Genomic DNA, 17,324 nt, shown 5'->3' with positions numbered 1-17,324 from the left:
ATAAATATTATAGTTCCAACCAAACAAAAGATACTTTGAGGAAAGGATACATGTATATTCAAACCTGATTTGGGGGGAATAAATCTTTCTTATAAATCTAAAGCAGTTTGAAATATATCGTACAAGCATATGTGTGCACATACTTTCAAATACTTTCATCTTTTATACCACATATTGACCCGAAGGGCATACTACCGGTAGATTGGTTGGTGGTGGTTATTTTACCTGACTGCTAAGAAAGCATAAATGCTTGTTAGTAAGCAAGCAGACAGCCGACGGCTTTAGGTCCTCTCTGAGGGGCCTGGTAATGAAGATTAATGCCTTACCAAAGGGCACCAGCGTATCGACTTGGTTTCGAACCCGGGTCACCAGATTATGAGACCACTGCTCTATTGACTGAGCTATCGCGCCTCCCTTAAATATATGCATAATTTCTAGTTATGGGTACTATTTTTAGAAACACCTCACGGACCAGGATTTAGTAGACCTACTAGTATACAAAGTCAGATAATCAGATTACCCAGACATCCAGAACATCTTGCATTTTTCTCCTCTGAGGAATATACAGTATGGCATAAAGTCATCTGATGTTCTCAGGTGTCTTGTTTACCCTGAGTAGCCTCATCAGTATCAATGCTATTCTCCCCGAGGGTCCTGCAATCATAATACCTGGCAGGAATTAATTCTTTGAAATGTTAGAGCGCCGTATTATGGCAGCACAGCTAAAGTTTGGAAACACTTAGTGATTTTAATAAGCGCTACCAGTATATAAAAACCTGGCTGTAGTCGAGCTACCACAATTATTGGTAGGTGCTTAAGCTTTCAAGGGATTCTCTCTACCGGGTACCCATTTACTTCACCTGTGTAGAAATTGCTCAGACAAGTTCATGATCATGGCCCATATGTTACCAATCAAATCAAAGATTACACTTTATCTGATGATGATGTCAAGTTATTTTCCTATGGCAGCATGAACATGTCTTATATCAATTAAACTGAAAACTTCATTTTTCTTTCTATTCCAATAAACTTTATGTCTGGGCCATGATCAATACCGGTATTCATTTTGGACTTGCTCTTCATTCCTCCATTTCAATCCCAACCAGCTACTATGGAGCTCAAACTTCTCTACAACCTTCTCCAAAAAAATATGTCAAAGAGTTCCATACTCATAAAAGGTTGATCATATACCAATGGCATGTAAAGCAGTACCGATAGTCCAGCCTATTTCAGCAACAAAACATCGATCTTTAGTCCAGCCTATTTCAGCAATAAAACATCGGTCTTTAGTCCATTCTAGAGTTCCGATGTAAGCTCAAGTTCTCTTTCAGTAATCCTCTATGCTGACACACTGTTCAACGAGTTTTCTCAGATTGGGATTTTCCATGGCTGCTGCTATTCTCTCTTTGTCGTTGATTTGTTTGTTAACTGAAACAAATAAGAAAGAAAGGATATACCAAAGGGCATAAATCAATTTAAAGTAGCTTGCAAGTAACCCTTCAAAAATATATTTCAATTCATTTCAATTAAATTCAATTAAAAAATGGTTTATTAAACAACATGGTTTGCAGCAGAAAGCTGAATTGCACATGTATATATATATACACAATAAGCATAAACATTAAAATTCAAATTACATGGCAACATACACAAATGCTAAAATTGTTGTCTAACTACAAACATCAATCTGATGAATAGCCAAATAGAATGGGTACTTATAACTCTGAATAACAGGATGGCATGTCAAAACTAAAGAATAATACCAATATCATACTTACTGTCATCTTCTGTTGCATGTGTTCCTTTTTTAACAATGATGTCAAGCTGTATCATAAACAAGAACAATGAAACACATCCATGAATATTACAAAAGAATAATCTTTATCTATTCGGTCTTTTAGACATATATAAATCCAACATATCTAGACACAACAACAGAATTATTACCTCCCCCCCCCCCTCGTCTCTCTCTCTCTCTCTCTCTCTCTGTATCTCTCTTTTCTCTCTCTCATTTTCCCTCTCCCTCTAGTCTCTTTCTATGTTTCTGTCTTTCTATCTCAATCGTTTCTCTCTCTCTCTCTCTCTCTCTCCCTCTACAGTACCTGTAGGTTTCTTTATTTCTATCTCAATGGTTACATTACCTTGTGTTTATTTGGAAGACTTCTCTCTAGCCTGACTCTCAGACAAAGACCTACAATTCAAATAAGACAGTAATTACTATGACCATGTCACCATGTAAGTTTTCTGCATCAATACAACTCTGTTAATTATACTATTTATATAATATTGGATAGCTTTGAGTGTGATACAAGAATATATTGCTCGAGATATGAGTCTATAACAATATATTCTTGCATCATATAAAACAAAGCCATATAAAATTATTATTATATATATTTATTATTAGTCTGACTATAGCAAAATACCAAACTTGGCTTACCTCAGTAAATATGGCTTTGTTTTTGTGTGATATCAATATCGATAGTTGAAGTTATTACTATGACCATGTCACCATGTAAGTTTTCATCATCAATACAACTCTGTTAATTATACTATTTATTTATATAATATTGGATGGCTTTGAGTGTGATACAAGAATATATTGCTCGAGCTATGAGTCTATGACAATATATTCTTGCATCATATAAAACAAAGCCATATAAAATTATTATTATATATATTTATTATTAGTCTGACTATAGCGAAATACCAAACTTGGCTTACCTCAGTAAATATGGCTTTGTTTTTGTGTGATATCGATATTCCCGCATGACTGAGCAATATGAAAACAATATTGGTCAGTCATCCGGGTACTGCGCTAAAGATATTAAATACACTGATTTATTGTACCACTTGGAAGCCTTATATAGATAATAATTTCATATATTCAATTTCAACTAAGCAAGCTTGTTACATGTCATTTCTGATTAAAAAGTATATCCAGTAATTGATTTATAACATCACTAATAATTCCAATGTTACTGGATGAATGGTAATATACTATAATCTCTCCTTATCCAAAATTTGTGTGTCTTTGGGTCTTTGTTTGCAATACATCACTCTCAAGTAAGAAAGCGTGGAGAATAATCCTAACAAGGTAACATATGTTACAAAATATAGACTGCCATATGTAAATAACTATCAAATTGAACAAACTACAAGTATCACATGACTATGGGTATCAAGACTTCTAATTATTACAAGACATGAAGTGGATGGTAAAAGACTTCTGAAATAAAGTATAAGGATATTTATTGACAGTCATTGGCAAGATGGCAGTACCGGTATTCTGATTCGAACCAGTGAGTGATCTCTAAAATACATGATGGGCTTTGACCTAATCATGGCTGGCATCTTACCAATTAGTGTTGCTAAGGAGCAGTGAGGAACAGTGGGAGTGAATTCAATATTGATGAGATGACCCTGTTCCTCTGTCTCCAGGGCCGCTACCGTGACCCCTTCCTCATAGACGACCTCCAGGTCCTCCAGAGTATTGGGTTTCTCAGGATCCTGGATGTCTCGGATAATGTCTGCAAGATGAAGGAACAGTTCACCTTTTAAATCCTGTATGCACTAGTTTGGCCAGGAGGGATTAGACCTCCCTACAAGGTCACTGACAGGTGGTTATCTCATCAAATCAGCTCTCAATTAACACAAGAAAAAGGGGATCATGGGGGACCAACAGGCACCGATTAGGGATTGTTTGCTATGAAGAGGGCGCAAGTAGCTATAAGTAGTGCAGTGGGGCTTTAAAAGACTTTTAATTATCCTCTGGTAACATATGACCTTTAGATCTATCTATTGGTAGTAAGCCCTTATTTCATTCTAAAGTTTAATCACTAGATATATTGTTGCAAGGATCCATGCTTGTGCAACTGACAACCTAATAATTGAAGTTTTCCTGTACCTTACTGCATACTGCATACTGCATACCAATAAGATGCTACTACTCTAGGCCTACTTCCTCCAAAACAAAAATAAAAAGAGACTGATGCATTTAGTATCTTTAAGGATGTTAGTAGGGAAATCAGCGGCAGATCACAAATTTGTGGGACCATGTTTGAAGAGATTTTAAAACTCAATCATGGGTCAGGAAAATGTAATAGCCCCCCCCCCCTTATGTTTATCTGTTTATTTACAAGTCAGAGTTATGGACACATACTTATGCCTGCTTCTCAGATCACTGGATCTGATATCACTCAGATCTCATTATGATCTTACATGAACTATCAAGTGACAAAATCAATAACAAAGAATCCTCACCATAAATATCACCTGCCATTCCATTGAGCTCCTCTTGCGTGGTCCAGCTTGGACACGATGGAGGTTTGGAAGACTCTCCTCCCTGATCCATCCTCTTCTCTTTGATTGTCTCACCAGGATGCCCCTGGAGGAACATCTTAAGCAGGTACACACCACTCAGAAATGTCATCAGCATTGGTCCTGGCTCAGTAGCAAGCTCTTCAATCTATCTTCAGTCCTGGCGGAATAGTATTGCATTGATGCTGAAGTCTAATTCTTGAGTCAAAGATGTTCTAGGCCTCTTATATCTGATGCAAAAAAAAAGAGAAAAGGTTGGCTGAATAATAGTGATTTGCACTTTTTTCATTTCTCATATTATTTATTAAGGCTATATTATTGGATAAGCCCCTGTCACCCATTTTTGAAAAAGTTGTAATGAATAACCTAGTATACACATGTAACTGCTTAAGCTAATTGAACATGTAACCACTCATAGCAGCATTACTTTAATACTTTGTGTGTAAGAAAACCTTTTAAAACTCTCGAATATGGCTGAACATAACTCACCAGAATTTACTCAAAACATTTTAGTTTCAGTTTCAATTGATTACCAGAACTTGTTCTGAATCTAACGCTAAAAAAACAACATGCAATGGTGACAAATATCAACTGGAAGTTCTTCATTTTTTAAAAGAATTGAGACTTTGGATTATGACTGGAAATATCAGAAGTTCATCCTCATGTCAAATAAAGGCAAGAATTGTTGAGAGTTATACTTTTTAAAGAGTATTTTAAATGTTTGTTTTATTTTCCCACATTTATATTACTTTATAATGCAGTAGATAATAGATATTCACCTTTTCCTAATAAATTGTGAGCTACTAGAGGTCGATATAGGCTACATTGCTTCTTTTAACTGAAGGTGTTTGTATTCTGAGACCTACCGGTAGTTAACTTTATCACAAATAGCAGCATTGCATTGCCATTGCTTGTAAGTACCCACTGCAACGTCTACATATGGGACTGAACTTAATACTAACACGCATAATTTGATTCATTCCCTGTCAAATTTCATGCACACTCGCATCTTATAATGATTAAATAAGCAAAATAGTAAAATTCTTACATATTTCAACAATTCATGATATACAGAGCTATCCGGTATCCCTCTAAACAGCTAAATAAACCTCCTGATCATGCATAGCTAGCATAGCAAGTTGCAGTGGCGTCGGATCCGTCGATTCCTTTCCCAATCTAGAGTTAGTCTGCAGACACAGACTCTAAATGGGCATTTTACTACAATTCCTAAAGCCTTGAGCAGAGCCTAGATCCATCAGTCTATGGCTATGTCAAATGATTAAGAAAATTATCTGAAGTAGTTAAATTACAAATTCTATGCAGTATACTGTCAGCCTAGTCTTACAGTGCAGACACTGTTATGCACAGCGAATAACAGGGGTTTTTGTCTGCAGACTAATCTAGAGTCTCATCTGGTTCGGGGCGGGGCACAATTAAATTAAATGGGAAAAGAACTAATTCTATTTTTGTAATTATTATGAAACAATTAACGATTTATCGGGTAAACAGTAGGTGAAGGTAAAATTTCTTCAAAAAGTCACACTTTCCATAGGAAAGTTTACACACAGGGTAGGAATGTTCGACATTTCAGTATAGAAGACTGACTGTGTCCCTTGGTTGGAACATCCCGACTCCGCATCCAGCCTCCGCATCCCCGGTCAGGTTTTGTTGTGCTTGTGAGGACAACCGGTTTGATATTAACATGTTCAAAGTGTGGATGTTACTTTCCTGGGGACCAAGTGACGAGTTATTCTACTAACCTGTTATTGATGAGGGAACTACTTCATCTACAATACTTAGAATCCAGTCTACGCACATTAATTACTGTTGCTATGTCGGGCAAGCCTCGAGCGGGCAAGCTTTCAGGTTGTCAAGAACAACCTTTGTAAAAAAAAAAAAATGCATAAAATTTGAACAAGTTCGTAAATCGGTCTCTTGTTTGAAAAATAGCACTCGTATACACAATAGCAAGGCAAAAGTATTGGTCTCAACAGATTAATGTTAGGATTTGCATTTGAGTTAAATATTGTAGAAGGCCGGGTTGAAGGGTTGCAGTGGGCGGCCCATCGGGCCCCTTCTGAGCTTTGCCCGCCCATGGACACATTTCAATTTCTTCATATCACTGTGGACATCCCCTATCGCTCAACAACGGTGTGTATTTTTCAATTGCCTTCTCTGGCAGTTCCCCACCATCAATGGTGTTCGCAAGGCTTTCAAAATCTGCATACTGGTCTTTATCACCATCAATCCCGCATAATTCTTGAAAGTAAATTTCTTTGTTTTATGCCAGTCATGTGTTGTTTTCGTTGTCGACTGCATAACTCTTTTAAGATTACTGGAAGAAGAATGTAAGGGGAAGACGTTATACACACAGTGGCGTATTTAGCCCTTCTCAAAGTGCCCCTCTTTTGTTCTGATTTTTTGTTTGTTGCCCCCATCGCTATCAAGATTTTAGATCTACCTCTAGCCTAAAACAACCCGCCCATTACCCCCAGCCTATATTCACATTTACACTTCCCCTTCTTAATTCCACAATTATTCCTTTCGTCCAATAACCACAAGCGGGCGCTGTAACAGTGGAATCCAAATCCTAAGTCGAGATTCGACTTGTCAGGTCTTGAGAGAGTTATAGCTTGCGTGTTTGAATCATAACAGAGGTATCTCTTTGAATTACGTTATGAGGAAGATTGACATACAAGGCACCGAGGAAGGTACAGGTCATTGATATGCATTGGCATCTTGCTATCTAAAATAGAATGCTAAAATCATGTCAGTTCCGTATCGTGTCATATATTTTTCTATTACAACGAAACAATAATTACAAATTTACGATATAAAAACAAACAGAATCATCCTGGATCACAGGACGAGTCGTATATAATTATGTATACAGTATACATGTAAATCAATCATGACTTGTTAAGGACTAAAAAACAAACAACAAACAAGCAACCAATACTACGTCGAATTTCCGACAATTCAAGCACAAACGAAAAGGCAGAAAATGCAAATTTTAGAAATAGTGATTTGACTCATCTCATGAACGAGTTTTTAAAAGATCATGGACACTCGACTGTTGCTATAAAACTTTATGCATGACTAAGTATTTTCACCACGAGTGCCGATAAACTTTTTTAATTAAAGGAAAATGAAACCCAACAAATTTATAGCTGATAGTCTTAAACTTCTTAAAAATTATAAGCCATTCAAAAAATATCTTGAAATTACTTCTATTTGATTACTAATCAATTGTTAATCTCTCCAAGTTTGCAGTTTCCTTATTGATGGCCATTCTTTTCATGACTGAGTATTGTACAACTAGAGCATTATTGATGCTCATTTTGTTCATTTGTTACTCCGGCATCTCAAACAGGGTATTTCTTATTGTAGTCTTATTATGTACGTGTCACTCTTTTGAATAACTAGCGGAGTTTTGACTGACCAAGCAACGGCTTGTACATGCCAAATACTGTTTAAAAGGTAACTGCTCAACTTACTGTTTAAAACAGCTGAACCAAATAGCTTGTCACCACCGTGCTTATGAGAGAACATTCTATTTATTTGAATACATGGGCAAAAAAGATCTATCATCTATTACCTCTGTCATGCATTTTAAAGGTGTGTATCCGTGAAACATTGTAATTAAAATACAGGTCAGTGGGTATATCTAACAAGTTGTATTATCACTATTTTAATCGAAATGGCAGCTCCCATGGGAGAATGGCTAACAAGAAAATTTCAAACTTTAGAGAGATTGTTTTCCTTCCTTTGTAATCAAAGTTGGAGCGATTTCAAGATATTTTTAACTGGCTCACAATTTGTAATAAGGTAAACTTAGATTGTGCTTCATTCGGGGAGGGGTGTATCGCGGGTTATTAGAAGACAAGTATGAGAAAGAGAACAAAATCTGAGAATGTCACATTTTCCATGCACCACGACAATGATTTTCAATTAATGTTTTCGTCGAAAATTATGCGGAAAGTCAGCACATAATAAGCCTGCCCGGCCCCCACTCCGGGGTCGGAATGACCGCATGCGTGTTACCAAAATGTCCGGTAAAGGGGTACTTTTCGTGCGACAAAGTCCGGCCCGAGAATTGTAAAAAAAAAAAAGGGTGTGTTTGACTTTTCACCCGGAGATTTCTTTAAAAAGGGGGTCTTGTTTTTCCCTCTCATCTATTTGGACTCCTGAGAAATTATTCTGAATTTAGGGGGGGGGGGCTACATTGAGCATTTTTCCGTATTTAGGAGGGGGGGGGGTGTCTCCAAGGCAGGAAAAGCCCGCGAAAAGCCCGCGAAAGGGGGGTTTGGAAATGTTGGCAGTCCTCAGATATAGGGGGTGCTTTCAAAAAGAGGGAACGAGCATTATGCGTACCCTAAATAAACACCGAGGGGGGGGGGGGGGGGGGGGGCGGGGGCCGGGTAAGTCTGTCTCGCTCTTTCCATTCACCGTCGACATTAATTTTTGAGACTTTCCCATTGAAGTAGAAGTGTTGTTGTCTAGTGGAAACGTCACTAGACTATCATCATCATCATCATCACCAGACCACTACCACGATACCGGTAATCATTATCATCAATAAATTCATCATCAGTCCACTATATACCATCGTCATCATTATAATCAATTCATCATCATCATCATCATCATCATCATCATCATCGTCATCATCATCATCATCATCATCATCATCATCATCATCATCATCATCATCACCATCACCACCACGACAAGAACATCATTCTATCAGCAGCATCAACCACACATTGAACCAAACCATACATAAACGGCGCGCGCGACTGCTGACAAGCTGTCAATTTACGGGTTCGTTCGCCCCAGGGCCAACAGGTCGCGCAACCTCCCGACCTCCTCCATCAACTAAGCATTTTTTTCAAAACAAACCGGCCCCTGGATAGTGGATACTATGATAGATCAACGTATGCGAAGTAATGAGAGGACGATTATCAGCGATGGAAATCACGAATAGCTAATGACCATAAAAGGTAAAGTGATAAAAACACGATCAAACTTCCCATTTTACTAGTATATCCCATGTAAAGTTCAATTATCACGACTCACTTCTGAAAGCGGAAACCTTATAATTATTTACAAAAAATAATTAATATGTATGATACATGACTTGGAGGCCTACTTAAATTCTTTATTGGGATGTGGCTTTTGAATGAAGCCCGAGTACTTCCCCTTCTTTTTCCGGAGCTATTCTCTCTTTTTTTCAAAGCGACTTTGCTGTGAAAAGAAATGACCGTTCCATTTCATTCACTTTCGACACATCGGTACTTCAAGGCACACCTCATTATAATGGAAATGGCCAAACGATAGTACACTTCTCAATAGCGGATGTTTCCGCTCCGAGTTTCACTATTCTAATGGCGCTTTCCATATATGGGTCATCCGACGTCACCGCCGTAACTAATGACGTCAATCGGTTGCTAGCCTGACAGATTTTCTTCGAGAACCCCGTGAAGCCCCGTTTTGCCTTGCTATGAAGCTACCATCCAGTGATTGAGCCATAGTGTATTCCAATCTAATGTTTTACCAAAATTCGGCATTTTGAGAGATCGCAACTTTCCTACGCCCTCAAAGCAATACTGATTTTGGATTTTGGATGATAAACAAATACACGTGTAGCATTGCGTACACGTTTGTATGTACGCGCAGCTCAGCGAAGCGACGGGGAAACCACCTCCTCAAAATAGCACTAGTTTGTGTGTGACTAATTACTACACAATATTCTCGCGCCACTGCAACGGAAGGTAAGTAGTTTGGGCAGAATTCCTTTAGTTTTGTTAGAGAGCATGCTAATATCTGCATTAGGACATTAATTCTACGAAATATATGTTAATGTAGTATAATTTGGTGATATTACGTGATATATGTACATAATTTCATTATATCGTGACTTTGCGCGCATGAATTCAATGACGTATTAAAGCTGTTATTCGGCTGCTGGATGGGCATTCCATAGGAAAGCTCGATTCCGCCTAAAAATAGCTCGACCACTCGGGGAAAACATCTCGCCAAAGCCGTGCTTCTGAATTCGGTCGGTGAGTAAAAATAGAAGTGTGCCGTTGACTGTCTAGCGGTATGTCTAATAATTATAGAAGGATATGCGGGCTTTCTTGGCCTCAACAAAATCTGTCAACTCCACGCTGTGTTTTTCCGTCACTGTGTTACGATTGTTTGGTTGTAGTTCCAGGCCCTATTTTGAACGTGTTGTATGTAACGTAATGTGTATTGCCCTTCGTCGTTCTCAAAAACATGATGTTGACTACGTACTACGTAGGCTGCTGTGCAGTGAGCTGAGTGAGCGAGTGAGTGTCGTGACTGAGTCTTTGCCTGTGAATTGATCACTGAATAACATAAACAAAACACGAACGTTCGGTTAGTACTAGGCCTACTACTCACACAGTTTTCGTTCTATAAATAAGGTTAATTATGTAAACTGGTGAATGCCAAGTGCCAGACCACAGTCTTTGACAGTTGGTGCAAAAGATAGTCTGGACAGAAATAGCCGTCTGTTATTGTTCAGGCCTAGGCCTGAATTCTATATTTATAAAACTGACATTTCAACTTTTCACACCTAGTCTAGGGACATGCATATAGCCAATTTTCGTTGTTATCGTGTGAAAAGTTTGCCCTTGAAGTTGTAATTGTAGATCTTATTCAATGTTTTTTTCTTTTTCTATCTAGATTTACAGACGGTTTAATGTATAAAAATAGATGTGATTGGTTAGAAAATAGATCTATTTTTCATACAATATAAAAATAACATTAAAAATGATTGTAGAGTCTAGAACAACATACTTTCCGCTTCTTGTAATATGTTCATTTTTTCAAAGCTACTGCTTACTGGTACTGTGTGTGATAAGAATGGCAATCACACACAAACTGCATTGCATAACCTCGCCTCACTAACTGGTAAACCCATACAATATTCGTCAGTTTCTGTATAGCAGCGGTCAGTGCTACCAGATGTAGTCTCAGGGAAACGACCGTCATATCAGAGAATGTAGCTTTCAGTCTACACCTGGGCATACTATGGTGGATCTATCAACTTGAAAAATATTCTAATTAGATTGGAATTGATGATTGTCCTGGCTTTTCATTATCCAGACTCGTACTCGGTTTTGAGTTGGAAAAACAATTTGTCTTTTTGGCTCTGTCTTTAACCATAAATCTGTCATGCTTAAAACATTTTTTTTTTTTTAATCCAGATTTTTAGGATTCTGTAAGTTTTCATTTTTATTTTTTGTAGGATTCTTGTTGTTGTAAGCACTTTGGGCTGCTCTGGGAAAAGCGCAGTATATAAATAATAATAATAATAATGCTGAAAATGTAGTCAAGAAAATAAAGCAAGAAATGCTCTCTATTATGAGGTTACAAGTATTACTTAATGACTCTTGTTTGATCTTGATACTTCTGGTAGAACTACAATATATATGCAGATCTGGTACTCGTACTAGTAGAGAGCAAAGTTGGGTCCTCAGTCATTCCTCAAAACTGATTCTAAACCAAGAGATTTAGGGCCATTTAGCACCAGCAGTTGAACATAATGTGATTGTTCATTTGGTCTGTTGTTGGTTTGTCATCAGTGTAGTCGGTGTGACTGGTATAAGTAACTGTGCTCCAAATCTCATTATAATATGAGCAAGAACAATGTTCTTTACACAAAATGGGCATGTCAATCACCATTTAAAGGGGAAGTCCACCCTGATATTTAGTTGGTTTTAATAAAAGCAAACAAATTAGAGGACATGTCAGTGAAAGTTTGAAAAAATTCTGACTAAAAATAATTGAGTTGATATCAATCAAACACAAATCGGCAACTCTGATGTAATCTTTTGAGGTCAGCTCCCATTTGCTCAAGATTATGAAATGTAATGTACAGAACAAATGGGAGAAAACCTTACAAAATATGTCACAGTGATGCTAATTTGTGTTTGATTGATCGCAACTTCAAATATTCATAACTTTCTTTCTTTTAATTGGAGTTTGCTCAAACTTTTACTGAACTGTTCCTCTCATTTCTTCTGCTTCTATTAAAACCCAATTGATCAGGATGGACTTTCCCTTTAAGCAGAGGGAAAAAAGAAGAAAAGATGGGAGGCATATTAATGGTAAATGAGTTTACCAGTAGTGGTAAAATTTGGGATTACTGAGTAATATTTGAATGATATCCATTCAGTACAATGTACACTGTACATCTTAATTTTTTTAATGACAAGTAGAATTATTTGGAAGATGAAATCTGAAGTTAAAGACGAGAGAACAAGTTTTAACATGTCTTTCTGTGGAAAAAAAAGTTTCCGCTCCACAGTGAGTATTAGGGAAAGAGATACTTAGGATACACATCAAATGGGAGAGTTCTCCATGAATGTAAGGATCATAGGTTGCATCATTTAAAAATTTTAATCTTCCATTCAGTCATGTTTTATCTTGTATCAAAATTTTAATTAACGCCTTCAAACGTAGCTAGTGCGTGGTGAAGGGTTTGCAGCTGATGCGGTGAAACCAAAAGTAAATGAAATGCTTTTATGAAGTCACAGTGCAGAGAATGATTATGGGGAAAGAAGGGGGAAGTAGAAGTCTGCTTCCCATTATTTGCTATTTCCACTTTGTTGAGGTATTATATATTGGAGTCATTGGACCACAATATACAAAAAATGTATAAATACCCTTGATGAGTATTCTGGGGTGGTCAGTCTTCAAATTGAACTTGATCTAGCAGGTAGGAAACTAGGAATATTCATTAAACATATTTTGATTGCGTGTTGAATCTTTTCAATTTAGATGTGCATTAGAATGTACCTTGATCATGCGTATATATTCTTTTCATGAATTATTTTCTTCAATCTAAATTGTGTTGGAGGCCTACATTTTGTATATTACCGGTATATATGTACTTACACTGTAGCCATCACTGAATAATATCCAATGTGGAAATGTCTGTGCCTTTGTGGGCTATGTTTGATATAATTTAGGGCACTAGAAATTTCAAAAATGCTGTTTGTTAATTGTTAATAGTAATGCCAGTATTATTCAATTTGCAGGATTTAAAGTTTGGAAAAACACTGAAAATTTGCATTTTATCTCTACACACCGAAATGTGCCCTCTACAATTTAAAATGACTTACTGTACATGTAGATTATTATATGACAACTTTTGAAACTGTTAAATGTTTACCTTTACCTGAAAAATTGGTTGAACAGGTCAACTACATATTGGTGTTGATGCTTGATACGGATGGAATCATACTTGCCTATATTTCATATCAGGATGCATAGCCTAACAGATTCCTGTGGAGTGGTAATGAGTCAGCTAAACAGATTGAAAAGTTGCAGTGATAAACATATTTTTGACTGATATTCTTGGCAGAAAGTTTACAGGTTTGGAATACTAATCTTTTACTGCTTTAAGTTGTAATTTTGTATTCTTACCGGTAGTCTCTTGTTCAAAGATTCTGTTTTACTCTATTATTTATAAATACTTGTATTTAAGCAATTTTAGAAAATACATCTAGTATTATGATGTACTGTGCTGAACATGAATTGTCGTTTGATGGGTTTAGATAGTCCAGTTATAATTCTCATACTGTTAGAATTCATATTTTCTAAGTGTGCTTAATATTGGAAGTGGATAACGGGAAATCAAATCCAATTCAACCTTATTAGCAATTTGTTATGAAGGAAAGTAGGAGTGAGCAGAAAAACAATCAAAGAAAGAAAACAGTGAATGTTTGAGGGATTCCCAGTGGTGTATATTAGGCTTATTTACACTGCCCAAACACTGTTTAAAAAAAAAAAAAATCTTATTTTGACTGACATTTACACTAGGTAAAAAGATTACAAGAAAACGCCAGTGTCTGATAACTCTGTTTTTTGTGTGTGAGCTGCATGCATGATTGCATGTGCCACTTGTCACTGCTCTGCAAGTGAGGAGGAGAGTCACATGACCAAAAAGCAGAATAATACACTGATGTTTTGAGAGCGAACAATCACCCTGCAAAAACTGACAAAGTTTCTGCCAGTATTTCAAAAAGAGTAACATTCTCCAGGGGTTGGTATATTTATTTTCGATTTGGGTTTTTCATCCTGTTTATGGGTAGTTGCTAAGCGATTTCCTACAAAACACCGGAATGTGTAAAAGCAATGTTTTCTTCTTGCAGTATAAATGTAGCTTAATATGAAATGTTGGACAACTCTTCCATTCGCTGAGCAGGAATTTCTTTCAATTGACGGATATGTGACAACATACCCCTACTTTATTTTGTGTGCAGTCCTGAGGGGAAAAGTTACCTGGAAGAGAAATGGAAGTTTGTGATATTTTAGTGTTCAGTTCAGTTCAGTTTATTAATTTTTCTCAAGCATAAAAACAATATTATAATATATACAAAAAAATGGCAAATATACATAGTAAGAGAAAAAATGGAAACTACAAAAAAGTTTATAAAAACTTGTATGGTTTATTTCCCAGTAAAGGGAAAAAATACATGGTATAAACAATTGCAATAACAAAATACAAAATTATGCAGATTTATAAGTAACAAACTATATTAACAGACACCAGCAATCATACAGGGAGGGGGGGGGGGGGGGGGAGAGGTAATGGTAATTGTAAATTTAATGAAAGGGAGATTTTTTCTCCCAATGTTACATTGGAATGACCGTTTTGCCAATTACCGGGTAGTTATTCGCACAGGTTTATTGATTTTAGCTTTCAATTATTTTATTTTTTGTGTTATTTCTTGTTCAAACTTTCACCAACCTGTTTTGAGCTCTTCAGCCGTTTACACCATTTAACTAGTTACAGATATTTTGATTCTCCTGCAAAAGAGTATATATTCAAGAATATGCTAGCATATATACAGAATGTAGGCCTACTTGTTCATCAAGATAGGATGAAGGATTAGCTTGGATAGGAACATTGAGCTAAACTTCCAGAGTATCATATAGTGTGAAGTGTTTTAGGAGGATTATCATGGATGTTGTTGCATTGAGTATCAATGTACATTTGCAGTATTCTTGCTAAGGTCATTTCACGCAGTCGGTTCATTTCCCGTCAGTCCTAGTACAAGTTCTCAGTAGGGATCTGCCACTTCCTGGTTTGTCACACACACATGCCTTCCACTCTAGAGTCTAGGAGGGTATGATTATTAGTGAGATTATACTTTCCTAGCTAGGCTGTGCTGGAACTAACCATCGTACCATGAAGAAAGTCAAACTTCACCCTCATGTCTAAGTATGAGATTAGCCACGGAGTTGCAAACTGATTGACCCCTGAAGAGACCTAATTAGCTTATGACATGAAGATTGGAATAAATGCCTTGATTGGGTATCACTGTCCCTTCGATATCCAATCGCAAGTCCACTTGAAAAGCATAATTCACAGAAACTTTGAATAAGTGTGACTTGTAGTTGTTATCCATAGTCTCCTGTTTGGTAATAATCCCATTGCAGTTTCCCTTGATGAAAAATGTTTGAAATTTAATTACTGGTAATGTCCTATTCTGGTATAGTCTTTACTCTATAGTCGTATAGAGATACTGTATAATTCTGTATAATTTACGAAAAATTATGACTTTAAAGAAACCCTTATTCAATTCCTACATGTATATGTAGTTGATTGCACGATGGGTAGCCAAATAGGTCTTGTGCTTTGAATTCTAATATGATTGCAACATTTTTGATACATGTACAGATGTGCTCTTTAATGTTATTTAACAAAAATATGCACACATAAAATTGAACCACAAATGAAAGAAGAAAAAAAATCCCATTTATCTCAAAAGATGTGTCAATATTCTAGAATCCATTCAACTTATCTAGGCCTAAACTGAAAATGAAGGAACCGAATAGTATGTCCCAATAATCTGTCCTTGCTATGGAGAGTGCATCTAATGTCAACTGTTGTTTTGAATTAGTGTTGATGTGTACATTGATGCTTGATTGACATCTATTATCTCCCCCTGGCTATATGTACCTGTCATGAATGAGTGCCGTAACAACACTGAGATCTCTATAACTTCCTGTCATCCCAGTAGCTACATCACAGCCTTTCATTATGCCATTGGATCATTAGGCGGTCATCTTTAGCCAGAGGTGTTAACTTTGTTGTAATGTTATCCATTGTAACTTTACAAACTATTGTCCCAAACATTGAGTGTTGGGAACTGTTGATGTCTTTAAGGTTTGAAAATAGAAGTCAGGGATGTTATTTTTAGGGGTGTCTGTGGAATTACGGGTCTATAAATAGTATCCAGCCAGTAGCCTTGCTATATTTGGTTGCATCCTTGGTTGGGCAGGAACAGCCTGATTATGTACAGACGTCATAATGGTGGTGCTTGCCTGGCAACAGGAAGTAGAGCGGAGCAGCGAGAGTGAGAGAAGGGAGGATTGAGGAAGACAGAGAGAGAGAGAGAGTGTGTGAGAGAATGAGGAGAGCCGACGATGTGAATGTGTGTGTGTGTGTACGTACGACACGAGCTGTGTCCTCTCATGGTGAACATGTAACGAAGTGTGTATGCATGTACGTGCGTCATGTGCAGGCATCGTTGCCGCTTTTGTGTGGCTGCTCTACTCATAGGATAGGGGTCCTTGCCTTGTAAGATGGGCCCAACCTCTGGCCGGGCTACAACTACAGTCGTGAAATCCAGACACAAGAGCTCCTACGTTGATTAGTTTTCCTGATAAAATTGTGCCCTGTCATAGAAAATGCAAGCCTTTAAATGAAGCCAAGACTGTCTGCAAAATCATTCTAGTCTCTAGAGGGTCAGTTTTTGAAAAAAATAACAGATTCAACCATAAATTCATTGCCCTAAATTTTCAATAACAATATTGTCATATACAAGACCTTCAGATAATTTATTCAGTAGGGCAGGGAATAACAACAATTCTATGACTTGGCGGGTAAAAAAAAGACTAATTCAGAAAAAGTTTGCAAGTTCAAATCAATGTATTCTGCAAGTGCATACAAAAATGAATGA

General features: G+C 37.0%; 1 protein-coding gene across 1 annotated transcript; it reads right to left on the bottom strand.

Moving 5' to 3' along the window:
• Positions 1 to 1,022: 1,022 nt before the first annotated feature.
• Positions 1,023 to 5,497, bottom strand: LOC581170 (cytosolic iron-sulfur assembly component 2A). The gene is made up of 6 exons (XM_781183.5): positions 5,369 to 5,497; positions 4,264 to 4,550; positions 3,360 to 3,530; positions 2,142 to 2,191; positions 1,779 to 1,824; positions 1,023 to 1,428 (listed from the first exon to the last, which is right to left on the bottom strand). The coding sequence occupies exons 2-6, from the start codon at positions 4,436 to 4,438 to the stop codon at positions 1,328 to 1,330; spliced, it is 543 nt and encodes a 180-aa protein (XP_786276.4). The 5' UTR covers positions 4,439 to 4,550; positions 5,369 to 5,497; the 3' UTR covers positions 1,023 to 1,327.
• Between the last annotated feature and the right edge of the window lie 11,827 nt (positions 5,498 to 17,324).

Source organism: Strongylocentrotus purpuratus, unplaced genomic scaffold, assembly GCF_000002235.5.
Source record: "Strongylocentrotus purpuratus isolate Spur 01 unplaced genomic scaffold, Spur_5.0 spur5_scaffold_9, whole genome shotgun sequence".
Taxonomy (NCBI): Eukaryota; Metazoa; Echinodermata; class Echinoidea; order Camarodonta; family Strongylocentrotidae; genus Strongylocentrotus; species Strongylocentrotus purpuratus.
This window is presented reverse-complemented; position numbering and strand designations above follow the sequence as displayed.